General features: G+C 55.6%; 1 protein-coding gene and 1 long non-coding RNA gene across 2 annotated transcripts in view; one reads left to right on the top strand and one right to left on the bottom strand.

The window, feature by feature from the left end:
- The window catches only part of LOC145530002 (uncharacterized), a 1,493,464-nt gene that overhangs the window by 265,949 nt on the left and 1,209,558 nt on the right, over nucleotides 1-17,957 (bottom strand). The window contains exons 147-148 of the long non-coding RNA XR_014071397.1: nucleotides 11,598-11,709; nucleotides 3,951-4,062 (exon numbers count right to left, since the gene is read on the bottom strand). This is a non-coding gene — a long non-coding RNA (uncharacterized LOC145530002). The remainder of the gene's footprint in view (nucleotides 1-3,950; nucleotides 4,063-11,597; nucleotides 11,710-17,957) is intronic.
- Nucleotides 14,997-17,196, top strand: LOC145529958 (uncharacterized). The gene is made up of 3 exons (XM_081550732.1): nucleotides 14,997-15,585; nucleotides 15,985-16,297; nucleotides 16,547-17,196. The coding sequence occupies exons 1-3, from the start codon at nucleotides 15,349-15,351 to the stop codon at nucleotides 17,176-17,178; spliced, it is 1,182 nt and encodes a 393-aa protein (XP_081406858.1). The 5' UTR covers nucleotides 14,997-15,348; the 3' UTR covers nucleotides 17,179-17,196.

Genomic DNA, 17,957 nt, shown 5'->3' with positions numbered 1-17,957 from the left:
GAAACCCAGAGATTCCCTTGGGAAGTTTTGGGGAAGGGACCTCAGCACGAACCCCAGGAAATGATGTCACCTGCCGGCAACAGAACCCAACAGAACCCGCAACCCGTGTATCCAGGCCTCCAGAGCGGAGAGGAGCCCCCAGCCAGATCACTTGCTGCCAGGATGTTCTGCTGTTTGCCCCTGCCCAGAGGCCGGGGCCTGAGGAGAGCTCACAGGCAGTGTGCGTGGGCACCCTATTGACGTTGGCTCAGGGCACCCCCGAGAGGCCTCTGGCCCTTTGCCCGGAGAAACAGAAAAGTAACACGGGGAGCCCCAGGCCGGGCCAGCCCACCTCTCCCATGCCACCCGGAAACACCGGGTCCTTTGCCTGTGTGTGTGGATGCGGGTTTCTCGGGGTGTGTCTCCCTCAAGGAAGCCCAGGCGGATGTGGGGTCAGAAGCCTGCGGGCAAGTTGTGTCCACACCCCAGGGGAGAGCAGGCTGGCTGGGATGGGGAGAGTGCGGGCAGCGCCGGCCGCCCAGGCTGGCCTCACACCCTCAGGTGGGTCTCTTTCGTCCCGGGTGGGGATCTGAGCAGACACACGTCTCTGACCCTTCTGGGAAGAGAAGTTCGAGCAGGCAGAAGCAGCGGCTCCACTGGCCAGGCCCAGCTCGGAAAAGTCCCAGCATGGCTGGCTGACGGTCACTGTCGTTGCAGAGCTTCCCACGTGATGAGGCCGAGGACGGGGACACCCCGTCCACCTCCCGGAGGGAGGGGTCGGAGCACCACCCCCCCGCCCCTGAGGCCCAGTGCAGGCTCCAGGTGAGCGTGCCCACGGAGGCATCAGCCCCACCGGGGGCGAAGCGGAGGCGGGGAAGGCCTGCTGCCGAGACACCACACAGGATACACCCGGCGGCCCAGTCTGAGGCTGCCACGGAGCTCAGCACACCCGGCTCCGACCCAGAGTCCCGAGAACCCCAGCCTCTGAGGCAGCAGGAGGACCTGGAGCCCAGCACGCCAGAGCACAGAGGTGAGGACGCTGGGGCTGGTGCACGGGAGTGTGTGGGGAGGGGGTGCTGAGCTACACAGGGACGAGTCCCCGAAAGATGCTGCTGGGCCTGCAGCAAGCGCTGGCCTCACACCCCCACCCCCTTCTTGCACACTTCAGTCCCAAAAGACATCCGACCCTGGGTATTCTTTGGGAATCTCTTGGAAGCTTTCTGTCCCGGGATACGCACATGCCAAGGCTGGCCTGTGGGCAAACTTTGCTTCTCCCCCAGCTCTAGCACTGGCCTCCAACTGGAACCAGGCTCCACTTCCCAGACCTGTCCCTACAGAGGTGGTGGCTCCAGGTGCAGGACCCAGGGATCCACCGAGGGCAGATGGAGAACCGAGACTTGCCCTCGCAGAGACACCAGGCCAGCTGGGTTCTGGCCAGCACACCGGGCAGATCGGATCTCCGTGCCTGCAGGACCCCCAGCCCCAGGCACTGATGTCCCACCCCCTCAGCCAGAACCTCCACCTCCACGTGCACCTGTACCTGCTCGGGCTTTGGCAGGAGAACCCGAGGCAGAGGAGTAGTCACCGCCTCGGCAGGGAGAGCCTGCCCTGGCTCCCGCGCAACACCCAGACGCCGACGATGACTCACCCACCCCTGCAGGAAGAACGAGCCCCCGCTCTGGACAGAGACCCAGAGCCCTTGCCGGAAACACCACATCCAGGGGAGCGGTCGGCTCTGCCGCCTCCATCCCTGTCGGCTCACCGTGGACGCTGTCAACTCGGTCTGCCCCCAGGGGACATGGAGTTCCTTTCCCCTGAACTGCTTTGCATTTGGTTTGTTTCCACCTTTCTGGTGATGTTTTATTTTTTGTATGGTTTCCTGTATTTTTGTTGGTTAAGTTGGGATGAGTAAACTTTTTCATCATTGTTGCAATTTGGGAACACTGTTGTGTAACTCTGGTGATACTGTGTTACCATCACCACTTTGTGGTTTCAGACCCGTTTGATCTTTATGCCCCACCCCCCAACAAAGCCTGGATTCAAGGCAAGCACGCCCTGTTCATCCCTCCCCCCGATCCTGAACACAATTTCATCTTTTCTTTCTGCATTCCTTCCTATATTCTTGGTGTCCCCAATCAATGACTCTCAGTGAAATGACTGAAGGAGTTTCTTTCGGACTCTCCACCTACTGTAAGACTCCATTGGAGAGTTCTCATTTTTATGTCATTTGAACTAGCCTTTGATAGCTGACAGGACGGTGTACGTCCTTTCAAGATATCATGTGCCAAACGAAGCCCTTTGGGCAAATGCCATCATTATCTCCAGGCAGGCATTGCTGTTTGAAGGGTGACATCTCAGCCAGAAGGCAGAGGCTGAGCTCCTCTTGTTGCACCAGCTCCCAAAAGAAGCCAAGAAAGGGAGCTGGAACAACAAACCACCCCAACGCCCAGGAAAGCGTTCTTCACGACAGAAGGCTAGAAAATGACCCAACAACCTTGTGGCCCAGAACCCCTCTAGAAAAATCACTGTTCCATAAAAAAGAGAAACACGTGGGAAGTTCCAAGGAGAGGCAATGCCCATGGCCAGTGTACTTTAGAGACGGCCTGACCGCTCCGGGGAAGACACGCACCGACGGAACCCCTTGGGAAACAGCAGTGAGAGTCCTCACCGTCGTAAGGGTTTCCTCTGGGGACAACCTGCCCTGGGCACCACATGAGGGAGCAGACCGGCTTCTCTTCCTCTGCCCCCACACCATTCACTCATGAAGGCAGCTCAGGTGTTCTCATGCCCTGCCTGCCTGCCTGCCTGCCTGGCTCATCCGTGACCTGTGACCACCTCCAGGGCAGGACTCCACCTTCTCCTCTCTGTGTACCGTGAATCTGCACACAGTGGGCTTTCAGAACCTTAGGAGACTTGAGCCATTCCCACTCGAGCCAGAACCCTCCCCAGGAAGGAAAACGGCTGTGGAGTCATTTTGGCCCCAGCACTGGTTCCGAAAGCCTGGCGGCTCCTACAGCCTCTACGGTGTGAAGAGGGAGGTCCCTTTTGACAGAGCTTTCTGGCTGTCAGATCTAAGCTGTTGTTTCACTGTCAGCTGTGTCTCTTCCGTTGCAGCCAGGTGGGCCACGCTGCTCCAAAGGGGCTCACAAGCTGAGTGGCAAGGGAGGTATTGAGAGGACAGGGATGGCTACAACGTGCTGCAAACTGAGTGAGGGTCCCCACAATCCTCAGCAAAGGTCTATGGTGTGCAAGTGGGGAGTAGAGGGCCCCCAAGTTCCAAAGGAAGGGAGGTACTCGGGAGCTAAAGCCCTTGGCTGCTGTGGTAGCAGCTGCAGATGGCAGCTCGTCCACAGTGCACTTCGAATGAGGTCATATGAGCGGGACTCTGGAAATGGCTCCGAAATCAAGAGAAAGGGGTCAGGGTATGTGGGAATCCGGCGGGGGTGGGGGGTGGATGAAGGAAGGTGTCCTTCCTCTCTCCAGTGCAATTTGGTTTGGTGAGTCTCAAAGCTACAAGATGGCACTTCCCAAGTCAGGCCCCCGCAGGAATCAGGGTGGGCTGCGTGCCTCGGCCCCTGCCACAGGGACAAGCCACACCAGTGGCCTCCCTGAGCTCAAATGGCCGGATCTGGGGGTTCTGTCTGGGTGCACACCTCCTTGCTCTGGCCAAGTTCCCCCCTTCTCTGAGCACCAGCTTCATCCTCTCGAATGAGGACATCGATTGCTACCTTGGCACGTTACTCTCTTCATCCTGTGAAGACTCATTAGGCTTATCCTACAATTACTAGCTGGCCCGAAGAGATATCTCCTGAATCCAGATTAAGCTGGAGTCTCCCAGGCTCATCTGGCATGTCTTCCCTGAAGTCTGCCAAAACCCACACCCTTGCATTTCCAGGGACTCCCCTTAGCCAGCTGGGCAGAAAACCCAGCATGGTTCAAACAAGCTGACAGACAAGCGGGAGAGGACTCACGGGCAGACGGCCTCCCTCAGGTCTCGGGTGGAGCTCTGGGATCACAGCAGCAGCGGGCCATCTCAGCCCCTGGGCTCAGCAGCGCCCTCATTCTCAGGCCGGCGGCTCTGCCCTGAGGGGAGCAGGAAGGTCACCAACTGCCGCAGGCGGACCTCAAGCCCCTCCCACTGCTGGAGCCTGCCCTCCCCCGGCCCCACCCCTTCCCCTACCCCAGCAGGACGAGAGCTCGTCTTCCCCTGGCTTCCAACGTGAGGCCCGGCCCTGGGCCCCGATTGGGCACTGCCCCAGTCCGGAGCCAATCACAGTGGCCAGGGAGGTGGAACGCACCGATTGGCCAGGGCCAGGTCATGTGACCATACTCCCCAGGAAACTCAAATATTACCAAGATTCCCTAACAAACCAATGAACAAAATTATCCAGTAAAGGCAAACCGTACTTTTTAATGAGGCCAATGTCAAAGAAAAAAAAAAAATCCTTCACAATGAACTGCTCAAGGAAGCTACTAAATAAGCTTTCAGAAAAGTTAAGACTTTTTTTTTTTTTTAATAGGGTGACGGAGAGCTATACCTTTCCCATCTATGTGAATTTAGGTTTAAACTAGATTTCCCTCGGCTATTATATAAGACAAAAAACCCCACATCACCCCCTTTCACTCCCCCCACCCCCAAAAAGTGTTTTAGTCTATTGAATTTTTGTGTCCTCAGTTGTGTCTGATTCACGGCAACTCACGAACTCTACACAGCCAGGCTCTTCCGTCCATGGAATTCAGGGCAATTTTTTCTGTCACAGCAAATGCCCACCCTGGGTGATCCAAAGGCAAGGGCTCAGAGGCTCCTGAGAGACTAACTCCTTTCAGCTGAGCACAGAGCTGGCTCCTCACTGGGATGCCTGTGGCCTGGGGCTCCCAGAGGGGAGAGCAGCACTCGCCCCACCGTGTGGTCACTGCTGGAAGTGCAGGCTGCTCCTCACTCCCCCTTGACAGTGTCCCTGAGGGCAGAACAGTGTGAATCTACTCAAGGTGGAAACGCAAACTCCGATGCAACCAAACTTCCCACAAGGTCTCCAAAACCACTCAGGAACAGGGAATTGGAAACTGCAGGGCATGACATGAATGGAGATGGAGACTTGACACCTTACACCGAGTTCACTTCCAGTTATGCCTAGACAAAGTTTCCATGAAAACTTGTCACAAATCTAGAAGAACAATGAGCAGAAACCGGACATGTGCTTTGAGTCTTCACACACAAAACAAAAAGGCAGCCCACAAAACAACCCAGAGAATACAGTGGACTTTGCAAAATCAAAGATATCTACTGTGGGAAAGACCTCATTACAAAAGCAAAAGACAGGTCATACATCGCGAGACGAATGAGTGGAAACACAAAGCTTCTCAAGGATGTGTCTCCAAACAGACAAAGAACACCAACACGACAAGCCTGTGAAAACTAGGGAAAGGTCTGAAGGGACAGCAGACTGAGGAAGACACACACAGAGTATCCCGGATGATATCCAGCACTGAGGGCCTGAAGAAACAACAGTCTAGTTGCACTCCCTCAGGCCTGTGTGACCCTGGATGAGGCCTCTGTTTCCCGGTGGCTCTGAGAGATGGACAGGGAGGAAGGGGAAGAGAAATCACTTGCATTTCTAATACTCACAGCAAAGTCTTCCAATGAGAAGGGAATTATCACCCCCACTGACAATGCCATTCACTGAAGTGATACCCACGAGTCCATCTAACCCAGAAGGGAAGGAAGGACCTGTTCTCACAAAACGGCGAGAGATGGAAGAAGGAAGATCAAGCCCACACCAACCACTGGAAAGAGAAGCTGTGCTCAGGGCTTGAAAGAATTCCTATTGGGAAAATGATGTCACAGCCCCACAAGGCAATCCACAGCTTCGATGCTATTCCTCCCAAAATGCCAATGCATTTTCGCACCGAACAAAGAATTGCAAAAGGGGTACGGAAACAGAAAAGAGCCTAAATTGTCAATACAATCCGACGAAAAAGCCCCGATACGGACATCCAAGGTTGTGTGAAAGGAAATTAGACGACCAAACTAGGATCCTCAGGAGAGTATCGGAGAAGGCGATGGCGACCCACTCCAGTACTCTTGCCTGGAAAACGCCCTGGACGGAGGAGCCTGGTAGGCTGCAGGCCATGGGGTCGCGCAGAGTCAGACACGACTGAAGTGACTTAGGCGCAGCGGCAGCAGCAGGACAGTATGCTATTGGGAATACAACAACACACACAGATCCAGATCGATGGAATCAAGTTGAGGGTCCAGAAACAAACCCCGGCATCCATGGTCAACTCATCTCTGACACAAAAGGGGAGAATATCCAAATGGGAACAAGAAAGCCTCTTCAATAAATGTCCATGGGAAAACCAGACAGCTACATCTGAAGAACGCTATTGGTTTTGATCTCACACCACCTCAATATCGGGGGAAAACCTCACCCTAAAGACTGATGTCATGAGACAGCTAGAAAGAAGCGTAGGTCAAAGGCTCCTTAACATCAGAGTCTCCTTGCCATTTGCTGGGCGGAGGTAGAAATGGGTCTCTTCAAGTAAGGGAAAGAGGAAAACGAAGTACGCCAATGGGTTTCCATCCAATGGAACCTCTTCACAACAGAGAAGCTAAGCATTCAGAAATGCAAAAGATGGGAAACGGAACATGAGAGACTCCTTGCAAGTGGTGTATCTGAGAAGGGGTTCATATGGAAAGAGACGAAGAATGCACAGCACTCAGATTCCAAGAAACACCACCACCACCCTTGACCCTTCCCCCATGACCAACTCCGACCTAAAGCCTTTCTCTCCCTCTAACCTATCCCTAAAACATAACCCTCATCTAATCATATACATGTGCATTCCTAGCATCCATCCATCTACACACGAGAGAGAAAGAGGAAGACACAGACTGAATCGAGAAGGGAAAAGAGAGGGACACAGACAGAGAGAGACACGGAACCAAAGAGAGGAAAGGAGTCGACGGTCCAGACTTTTCATCAATCTGTCTCGAAGGTAGAAGCAATGACAGCGCCCATCCACCCCAGAAGGGGGAAAAGGACGGAAGGATTGGAGAGGAAAAGACAAGAACGCAGGGAGCCATTAGAAGCTCAGCCACCCGCAGAAGCCGAGCTGGGACACTTGAACAGAATCTCAATGGAAACAGAGGACCAGAAAGTTGGCTACTCTTTTCTATAAGAGAGGGAGACCTTCGAGTCTTCCTTTCGGTCCTCCAACTTGGATGCGGGGTCTCAAAACACTCAGGAGGGGGAGTGCCTTTTCCTGGGTACCACGGCGCATCCAGGCCTCGTTCTGCCCCATTCTGTGCTGTGTCAGCCCTGGATGGAGTCTTTCTTTCTGAAGTCTCAGCGCACAAGCTCCACGTGATATCAGCCCCAGGTGGAAAGGCATGGAGCTGCTCGTAGGCCGACAGACCTAGGAAGCAGATGGGAGAATGACCCCCACTCTGCAGATGGAGAGACTGGGGAAACCCTGAGGGGCATACGCTTGTCCAGGGCCACACCACTTATGAGAAGAAGGAGCCTGGTCTGAGAGCAGCGGGGTCCTCGGAGCTCAGGCCCTGGCTGCACCCAGGCCTCCCCAGGGCTGTGGGCTGGGCTGTGTGGCTGTCACTGTGCCTGCACATGGCCTAAGGGGGGTGGTCGAGCAGTCAGAAACCCAGAGATTCCCTTGGGAAGTTTTGGGGAAGGGACTTCAGCACGAACCCCAGGAAATGATGTCACCTGCCGGCAACAGAACCCAACAGAACCCGCAACCCGGGTATCCAGGCCTCCAGAGCGGAGAGGAGCCCCCAGCCAGATCACTTGCTGCCAGGATGTTCTGCTGTTTGCACCTGCCCAGAGGCCAGGGCCTCAGGAGAGCTCACAGGCAGTGTGCGTGGGAACCCTGTCGACGTTGGCTCAGGGCACCCCCGAGAGGCCTCTGGCCCTTTGCCCGGAGAAACAGAAAGGTAACACGGGGAGCCCCAGGCCGGGCCAGCCCACCTCTCCCATGCCACCCGGAAACACCGGGTCCTTTGCCTGTGTGTGTGGATGCGGGTTTCTCGGGGTGTGTCTCCCTCAAGGAAGCCCAGGCGGATGTGGGGTCAGAAGCCTGCGGGCAAGTTGTGTCCACACCCCAGGGGAGAGCAGGCTGGCTGGGATGGGGAGAGTGCGGGCAGCGCCGGCCGCCCAGGCTGGCCTCACACCCTCAGGTGGGTCTCTTTCGTCCCGGGTGGGGATCTGAGCAGACACACGTCTCTGACCCTTCTGGGAAGAGAAGTTCGAGCAGGCAGAAGCAGCGGCTCCACTGGCCAGGCCCAGCTCGGAAAAGTCCCAGCATGGCTGGCTGACGGTCACTGTCGTTGCAGAGCTTCCCACGTGATGAGGCCGAGGACGGGGACACCCCGTCCACCTCCCGGAGGGAGGGGTCGGAGCACCACCCCCCCGCCCCTGAGGCCCAGTGCAGGCTCCAGGTGAGCGTGCCCACGGAGGCATCAGCCCCACCGGGGGCGAAGCGGAGGCGGGGAAGGCCTGCTGCCGAGACACCACACAGGATACACCCGGCGGCCCAGTCTGAGGCTGCCACGGAGCTCAGCACACCCGGCTCCGACCCAGAGTCCCGAGAACCCCAGCCTCTGAGGCAGCAGGAGGACCTGGAGCCCAGCACGCCAGAGCACAGAGGTGAGGACGCTGGGGCTGGTGCACGGGAGTGTGTGGGGAGGGGGTGCTGAGCTACACAGGGACGAGTCCCCGAAAGATGCTGCTGGGCCTGCAGCAAGCGCTGGCCTCACACCCCCACCCCCATCTTGCACACTTCAGTCCCAAAAGACATCCGACCCTGGGTATTCTTTGGGAATCTCTTGGAAGCTTTCTGTCCCGGGATACGCACATGCCAAGGCTGGCCTGTGGGCAAACTTTGCTTCTCCCCCAGCTCTAGCACTGGCCTCCAACTGGAACCAGGCTCCACTTCCCAGACCTGTCCCTACAGAGGTGGTGGCTCCAGGTGCAGGACACACGGATCCACCGAGGGCAGATGGAGAACCGAGACTTGCCCTCGCAGAGACACCAGGCCAGCTGGGTTCTGGCCAGCACACCGGGCAGATCGGATCTCCGTGCCTGCAGGACCCCCAGCCCCAGGCACTGATGTCCCACCCCCTCAGCCAGAACCTCCACCTCCACGTGCACCTGTACCTGCTCGGGCTTTGGCAGGAGAACCCGAGGCAGAGGAGGAGTCACCGCCTCGGCAGGGAGAGCCTGCCCTGGCTCCCGCGCAACACCCAGACGCCGACGATGACTCACCCACCCCTGCAGGAAGAACGAGCCCCCGCTCTGGACAGAGACCCAGAGCCCTTGCCGGAAACACCACGTCCAGGGGAGCGGTCGGCTCTGCCGCCTCCATCCCTGTCGGCTCACCGTGGACGCTGTCAACACGGTCTGCCCCCAGGGGACATGGAGTTCCTTTCCCCTGAACTGCTTTGCATTTGGTTTGTTTCCACCTTTCTGGTGATGTTTTATTTTTTGTATGGTTTCCTGTATTTTTGTTGGTTAAGTTGGGAACTTGTTGGTTAATTTAGTAAACTTTTTCATCATTGTTGCAATTTGGGAACACTGTTGTGTAACTCTGGTGATACTGTGTTACCATCACCACTTTGTGGTTTCAGACCCGTTTGATCTTTATGCCCCACCCCCCAACAAAGCCTGGATTCAAGGCAAGCACGCCCTGTTCATCCCTCCCCCCGATCCTGAACACAATTTCATCTTTTCTTTCTGCATTCCTTCCTATATTCTTGGTGTCCCCAATCAATGACTCTCAGTGAAATGACTGAAGGAGTTTCTTTCGGACTCTCCACCTACTGTAAGACTCCATTGGAGAGTTCTCATTTTTATGTCATTTGAACTAGCCTTTGATAGCTGACAGGACGGTGTACGTCCTTTCAAGATATCATGTGCCAAACGAAGCCCTTTTGGCAAATGCCAACATTATCTCCAGGCAGGCATTGCTGTTTGAAGGGTGACATCTCAGCCAGAAGGCAGAGGCTGAGCTCCTCTTGTTGCACCAGCTCCCAAAAGAAGCCAAGAAAGGGAGCTGGAACAACAAACCACCCCAACGCCCAGGAAAGCGTTCTTCACGACAGAAGGCTAGAAAATGACCCAACAACCTTGTGGCCCAGAACCCCTCTAGAAAAATCACTGTTCCATAAAAAAGAGAAACACGTGGGAAGTTCCAAGGAGAGGCAATGCCCATGGCCAGTGTACTTTAGAGACGGCCTGACCGCTCCGGGGAAGACACGCACCGACGGAACCCCTTGGGAAACAGCAGTGAGAGTCCTCACCGTCGTAAGGGTTTCCTCTGGGGACAACCTGCCCTGGGCACCACATGAGGGAGCAGACCGGCTTCTCTTCCTCTGCCCCCACACCATTCACTCATGAAGGCAGCTCAGGTGTTCTCATGCCCTGCCTGCCTGCCTGCCTGCCTGGCTCATCCGTGAGCTGTGACCACCTCCAGGGCAGGACTCCACCTTCTCCTCTCTGTGTACCGTGAATCTGCACACAGTGGGCTTTCAGAACCTTAGGAGACTTGAGCCATTCCCACTCGAGCCAGAACCCTCCCCAGGAAGGAAAACGGCTGTGGAGTCATTTTGGCCCCAGCACTGGTTCCGAAAGCCTGGCGGCTCCTACAGCCTCTACGGTGTGAAGAGGGAGGTCCCTTTTGACAGAGCTTTCCGGCTGTCAGATCTAAGCTGTTGTTTCACTGTCAGCTGTGTCTCTTCCGTTGCAGCCAGGTGGGCCACGCTGCTCCAAAGGGGCTCACAAGCTGAGTGGCAAGGGAGGTATTGAGAGGACAGGGATGGCTACAACGTGCTGCAAACTGAGTGAGGGTCCCCACAATCCTCAGCAAAGGTCTGTGGTGTGCAAGTGGGGAGTAGAGGGCCCCCAAGTTCCAAAGGAAGGGAGGTACTCGGGAGCTGAAGCCCTTGGCTGCTGTGGTAGCAGCTGCAGATGGCAGCTCGTCCACAGTGCACTTCGAATGAGGTCATATGAGCGGGACTCTGGAAATGGCTCCGAAGTCAAGAGAAAGGGGTCAGGGTATGTGGGAATCCGGCGGGGGTGGGGGGTGGATGAAGGAAGGTGTCCTTCCTCTCTCCAGTGCAATTTGGTTTGGTGAGTCTCAAAGCTACCAGATGGCACTTCCCAAGTCAGGCCCCCGCAGGAATCAGGGTGGGCTGCGTGCCTCGGCGCCTGCTACAGGGACAAGCCACACCAGTGGCCTCCCTGAGCTCAAATGGCCGGATCTGGGGGTTCTGTCTGGGTGCACACCTCCTTGCTCTGGCCAGGTTCCCCCCTTCTCTGAGCACCAGCTTCATCCTCTCGAATGAGGACATCGATTGCTACCTTGGCACGTTACTCTCTTCATCCTGTGAAGACTCATTAGGCTTATCCTACAATTACTAGCTGGCCCGAAGAGATATCTCCTGAATCCAGATTAAGCTGGAGTCTCCCAGGCTCATCTGGCATGTCTTCCCTGAAGTCTGCCAAAACCCACACCCTTGCATTTCCAGGGACTCCCCTTAGCCAGCTGGGCAGAAAACCCAGCATGGTTCAAACAAGCTGACAGACAAGCGGGAGAGGACTCACGGGCAGACGGCCTCCCTCAGGTCTCGGGTGGAGCTCTGGGACCACAGCAGCAGCGGGCCATCCCAGCCCCTGGGCTCAGCAGCGCCCTCATTCTCAGGCCGGCGGCTCTGCCCTGAGGGGAGCAGGAAGGTCACCAACTGCCGCAGGCGGACCTCAAGCCCCTCCCACTGCTGGAGCCTGACCTCCCCCGGCCCCACCCCTTCCCCTACCCCAGCAGGACGAGAGCTCGTCTTCCCCTGGCTTCCAACGTGAGGCCCGGCCCCGGGCCCCGATTGGGCACTGCCCCAGTCCGGAGCCAATCACAGTGGCCAGGGAGGTGGAACACACCGATTGGCCAGGGCCAGGTCATGTGACCATACTCCCCAGGAAACTCAAATATTACCAAGATTCCCTAACAAACCAAATGAACAAAATTATCCAGTAAAGGCAAACCGTACTTTTTAATGAGGCCAATGTCACAGAAAAAAAAAAAAAAATCCTTCACAATGAACTGCTCAAGGAAGCTACTAAATAAGCTTTCAGAAAAGTTAAGACGTTTTTTTTTTTTTTTTAATAGGGTGACGGAGAGCTATACCTTTCCCATCTATGTGAATTTAGGTTTAAACTAGATTTCCCTCGGCTATTATATAAGACAAAAAACCCCACATCACCCCCTTTCACTCCCCCCACCCCCAAAAAGTGTTTTAGTCTATTGAATTTTTGTGTCCTCAGTTGTGTCTGATTCACGGCAACTCACGAACTCTACACAGCCAGGCTCTTCCGTCCATGGAATTCAGGGCAATTTTTTTCTGTCACAGCAAATGCCCACCCTGGGTGATCCAAAGGCAAGGGCTCAGAGGCTCCTGAGAGACTAACTCCTTTCAGCTGAGCACAGAGCTGGCTCCTCACTGGGATGCCTGTGGCCTGGGGCTCCCAGAGGGGAGAGCAGCACTCGCCCCACCGTGTGGTCACTGCTGGAAGTGCAGGCTGCTCCTCACTCCCCCTTGACAGTGTCCCTGAGGGCAGAACAGTGTGAATCTACTCAAGGTGGAAACGCAAACTCCGATGCAACCAAACTTCCCACAAGGTCTCCAAAACCACTCAGGAACAGGGAATTGGAAACTGCAGGGCATGACATGAATGGAGATGGAGACTTGACACCTTACACCGAGTTCACTTCCAGTTATCCCTAGACAAAGTTTCCATGAAAACTTGTCACAAATCTAGAAGAACAATGAGCAGAAACTGGACACGTGCTTTGAGTCTTCACACACAAAACAAAAAGGCAGCCCACAAAACAACCCAGAGAATACAGTGGACTTTGCAAAATCAAAGATATCTACTGTGGGAAAGACCTCATTACAAAAGCAAAAGACAGGTCATACATCGCGAGACGAATGAGTGGAAACACAAAGCTTCTCAAGGATGTGTCTCCAAACAGACAAAGAACACCAACACGACAAGCCTGTGAAAACTAGGGAAAGGTCTGAAGGGACAGCAGACTGAGGAAGACACACACAGAGTATCCCGGATGATGTCCAGCACTGAGGGCCTGAAGAAACAACAGTCTAGTTGCACTCCCTCAGGCCTGTGTGACCCTGGATGAGGCCTCTGTTTCCCGGTGGCTCTGAGAGATGGACAGGGAGGAAGGGGAAGAGAAATCACTTGCATTTCTAATACTCACAGCAAAGTCTTCCAATGAGAAGGGAATTATCACCCCCACTGACAATGCCATTCACTGAAGTGATACCCACGAGTCCATCTAACCCAGAAGGGAAGGAAGGACCTGTTCTCACAAAACGGCGAGAGATGGAAGAAGGAAGATCAAGCCCACACCAACCACTGGAAAGAGAAGCTGTGCTCAGGGCTTGAAAGAATTCCTATTGGGAAAATGATGTCACAGCCCCACAAGGCAATCCACAGCTTCGATGCTATTCCTCCCAAAATGCCAATGCATTTTCGCACCGAACAAAGAATTGCAAAAGGGGTACGGAAACAGAAAAGAGCCTAAATTGTCAATACAATCCGACGAAAAAGCCCCGATACGGACATCCAAGGTTGTGTGAAAGGAAATTAGACGACCAAACTAGGATCCTCAGGAGAGTATCGGAGAAGGCGATGGCGACCCACTCCAGTACTCTTGCCTGGAAAACGCCCTGGACGGAGGAGCCTGGTAGGCTGCAGGCCATGGGGTCGCGCAGAGTCAGACACGACTGAAGTGACTTAGGCGCAGCGGCAGCAGCAGGACAGTATGCTATTGGGAATACAACAACACACACAGATCCAGATCGATGGAATCAAGTTGAGGGTCCAGAAACAAACCCCGGCATCCATGGTCAACTCATCTCTGACACAAAAGGGGAGAATATCCAAATGGGAACAAGAAAGCCTCTTCAATAAATGTCCATGGGAAAACCAGACAGCTACATCTGAAGAACGCTATTGGTTTTGATCTCACACCACCTCAATATCGGGGGAAAACCTCACCCTAAAGACTGATGTCATGAGACAGCTAGAAAGAAGCGTAGGTCAAAGGCTCCTTAACATCAGAGTCTCCTTGCCATTTGCTGGGCGGAGGTAGAAATGGGTCTCTTCAAGTAAGGGAAAGAGGAAAACGAAGTACGCCAATGGGTTTCCATCCAATGGAACCTCTTCACAACAGAGAAGCTAAGCATTCAGAAATGCAAAAGATGGGAAACGGAACATGAGAGACTCCTTGCAAGTGGTGTATCTGAGAAGGGGTTCATATGGAAAGAGACGAAGAATGCACAGCACTCAGATTCCAAGAAACACCACCACCACCCTTGACCCTTCCCCCATGACCAACTCCGACCTAAAGCCTTTCTCTCCCTCTAACCTATCCCTAAAACATAACCCTCATCTAATCATATACATGTGCATTCCTAGCATCCATCCATCCACACACGAGAGAGAAAGAGGAAGACACAGACTGAATCGAGAAGGGAAAAGAGAGGGACACAGACAGAGAGAGACACGGAACCAAAGAGAGGAAAGGAGTCGACGGTCCAGACTTTTCATCGATCTGTCTCGAAGGTAGAAGCAATGACAGCGCCCATCCACCCCAGAAGGGGGAAAAGGACGGAAGGTTTGGAGAGGAAAAGACAAGAACGCAGGGAGCCATTAGAAGCTCAGCCACCCGCAGAAGCCGAGCTGGGACACTTGAACAGAATCTCAATGGAAACAGAGGACCAGAAAGTTGGCTACTCTTTTCTATAAGAGAGGGAGACCTTCGAGTCTTCCTTTCGGTCCTCCAACTTGGATGCGGGGTCTCAAAACACTCAGGAGGGGGAGTGCCTTTTCCTGGGTACCACGGCGCATCCAGGCCTCGTTCTGCCCCATTCTGTGCTGTGTCAGCCCTGGATGGAGTCTTTCTTTCTGAAGTCTCAGCGCACAAGCTCCACGTGATATCGGCCCCAGGTGGAAAGGCATGGAGCTGCTCGTAGGCCGACAGACCTAGGAAGCAGATGGGAGAATGACCCCCACTCTGCAGATGGAGAGACTGGGGAAACCCTGAGGGGCATACGCTTGTCCAGGGCCACACCACTTATGAGAAGAAGGAGCCTGGTCTGAGAGCAGCGGGGTCCTCGGAGCTCAGGCCCTGGCTGCACCCAGGCCTCCCCAGGGCTGTGGGCTGGGCTGTGTGGCTGTCACTGTGCCTGCACATGGCCTAAGGGGGGTGGTCGAGCAGTCAGAAACCCAGAGATTCCCTTGGGAAGTTTTGGGGAAGGGACCTCAGCACGAACCCCAGGAAATGATGTCACCTGCCGGCAACAGAACCCAACAGAACCCGCAACCCGTGTATCCAGGCCTCCAGAGCGGAGAGGAGCCCCCAGCCAGATCACTTGCTGCCAGGATGTTCTGCTGTTTGCCCCTGCCCAGAGGCCGGGGCCTGAGGAGAGCTCACAGGCAGTGTGCGTGGGCACCCTGTCGACGTTGGCTCAGGGCACCCCCGAGAGGCCTCTGGCCCTTTGCCCGGAGAAACAGAAAGGTAACACGGGGAGCCCCAGGCCGGGCCAGCCCACCTCTCCCATGCCACCCGGAAACACCGGGTCCTTTGCCTGTGTGTGTGGATGCGGGTTTCTCGGGGTGTGTCTCCCTCAAGGAAGCCCAGGCGGATGTGGGGTCAGAAGCCTGCGGGCAAGTTGTGTCCACACCCCAGGGGAGAGCAGGCTGGCTGGGATGGGGAGAGTGCGGGCAGCGCCGGCCGCCCAGGCTGGCCTCACACCCTCAGGTGGGTCTCTTTCGTCCCGGGTGGGGATCTGAGCAGACACACGTCTCTGACCCTTCTGGGAAGAGAAGTTCGAGCAGGCAGAAGCAGCGGCTCCACTGGCCAGGCCCAGCTCGGAAAAGTCCCAGCATGGCTGGCTGACGGTCACTGTCGTTGCAGAGCTTCCCACGTGATGAGGCCGAGGACGGGGACACCCCGTCCACCTCCCGGAGGGAGGGGTCGGAGCACCACCCCCCCGCCCCTGAGGCCCAGTGCAGGCTCCAGGTGAGCGTGCCCACGGAGGCATCAGCCCCACCGGGGGCGAAGCGGAGGCGGGGAAGGCCTGCTGCCGAGACACCACACAGGATACACCCGGCGGCCCAGTCTGAGGCTGCCACGGAGCTCAGCACACCCGGCTCCGACCCAGAGTCCCGAGAACCCCAGCCTCTGAGGCAGCAGGAGGACCTGGAGCCCAGCACGCCAGAGCACAGAGGTGAGGACGCTGGGGCTGGTGCACGGGAGTGTGTGGGGAGGGGGTGCTGAGCTACACAGGGCGAGTCCCCGAAAGATGCTGCTGGGCCTGCAGCAAGCGCTGGCCTCACACCCCCACCCCCATCTTGCACACTTCAGTCCCAAAAGACATCCGACCCTGGGTATTCTTTGGGAATCTCTTGGAAGCTTTCTGTCCCGGGATACGCACATGCCAAGGCTGGCCTGTGGGCAAACTTTGCTTCTCCCCCAGCTCTAGCACTGGCCTCCAACTGGAACCAGGCTCCACTTCCCAGACCTGTCCCTACAGAGGTGGTGGCTCCAGGTGCAGGACCCAGGGATCCACCGAGGGCAGATGGAGAACCGAGACTTGCCCTCGCAGAGACACCAGGCCAGCTGGGTTCTGGCCAGCACACCGGGCAGATCGGATCTCCGTGCCTGCAGGACCCCCAGCCCCAGGCACTGATGTCCCACCCCCTCAGCCAGAACCTCCACCTCCACGTGCACCTGTACCTGCTCGGGCTTTGGCAGGAGAACCCGAGGCAGAGGAGGAGTCACCGCCTCGGCAGGGAGAGCCTGCCCTGGCTCCCGCGCAACACCCAGACGCCGACGATGACTCACCCACCCCTGCAGGAAGAACGAGCCCCCGCTCTGGACAGAGACCCAGAGCCCTTGCCGGAAACACCACATCCAGGGGAGCGGTCGGCTCTGCCGCCTCCATCCCTGTCGGCTCACCGTGGACGCTGTCAACTCGGTCTGCCCCCAGGGGACATGGAGTTCCTTTCCCCTGAACTGCTTTGCATTTGGTTTGTTTCCACCTTTCTGGTGATGTTTTATTTTTTGTATGGTTTCCTGTATTTTTGTTGGTTAAGTTGGGATGAGTAAACTTTTTCATCATTGTTGCAATTTGGGAACACTGTTGTGTAACTCTGGTGATACTGTGTTACCATCACCACTTTGTGGTTTCAGACCCGTTTGATCTTTATGCCCCACCCCCCAACAAAGCCTGGATTCAAGGCAAGCACGCCCTGTTCATCCCTCCCCCCGATCCTGAACACAATTTCATCTTTTCTTTCTGCATTCCTTCCTATATTCTTGGTGTCCCCAATCAATGACTCTCAGTGAAATGACTGAAGGAGTTTCTTTCGGACTCTCCACCTACTGTAAGACTCCATTGGAGAGTTCTCATTTTTATGTCATTTGAACTAGCCTTTGATAGCTGACAGGACGGTGTACGTCCTTTCAAGATATCATGTGCCAAACGAAGCCCTTTGGGCAAATGCCATCATTATCTCCAGGCAGGCATTGCTGTTTGAAGGGTGACATCTCAGCCAGAAGGCAGAGGCTGAGCTCCTCTTGTTGCACCAGCTCCCAAAAGAAGCCAAGAAAGGGAGCTGGAACAACAAACCACCCCAACGCCCAGGAAAGCGTTCTTCACGACAGAAGGCTAGAAAATGACCCAACAACCTTGTGGCCCAGAACCCCTCTAGAAAAATCACTGTTCCATAAAAAAGAGAAACACGTGGGAAGTTCCAAGGAGAGGCAATGCCCATGGCCAGGGTACTTTAGAGACGGCCTGACCGCTCCGGGGAAGACACGCACCGACGGAACCCCTTGGGAAACAGCAGTGAGAGTCCTCACTGTCGTAAGGGTTTCCTCTGGGG

Source organism: Giraffa tippelskirchi, chromosome 12 (assembly GCF_054371585.1).
Source record: "Giraffa tippelskirchi isolate mGirTip1 chromosome 12, T2T-mGirTip1v1.2.pri, whole genome shotgun sequence".
NCBI lineage: Eukaryota > Metazoa > Chordata > Mammalia > Artiodactyla > Giraffidae > Giraffa > Giraffa tippelskirchi.
This window is presented reverse-complemented; position numbering and strand designations above follow the sequence as displayed.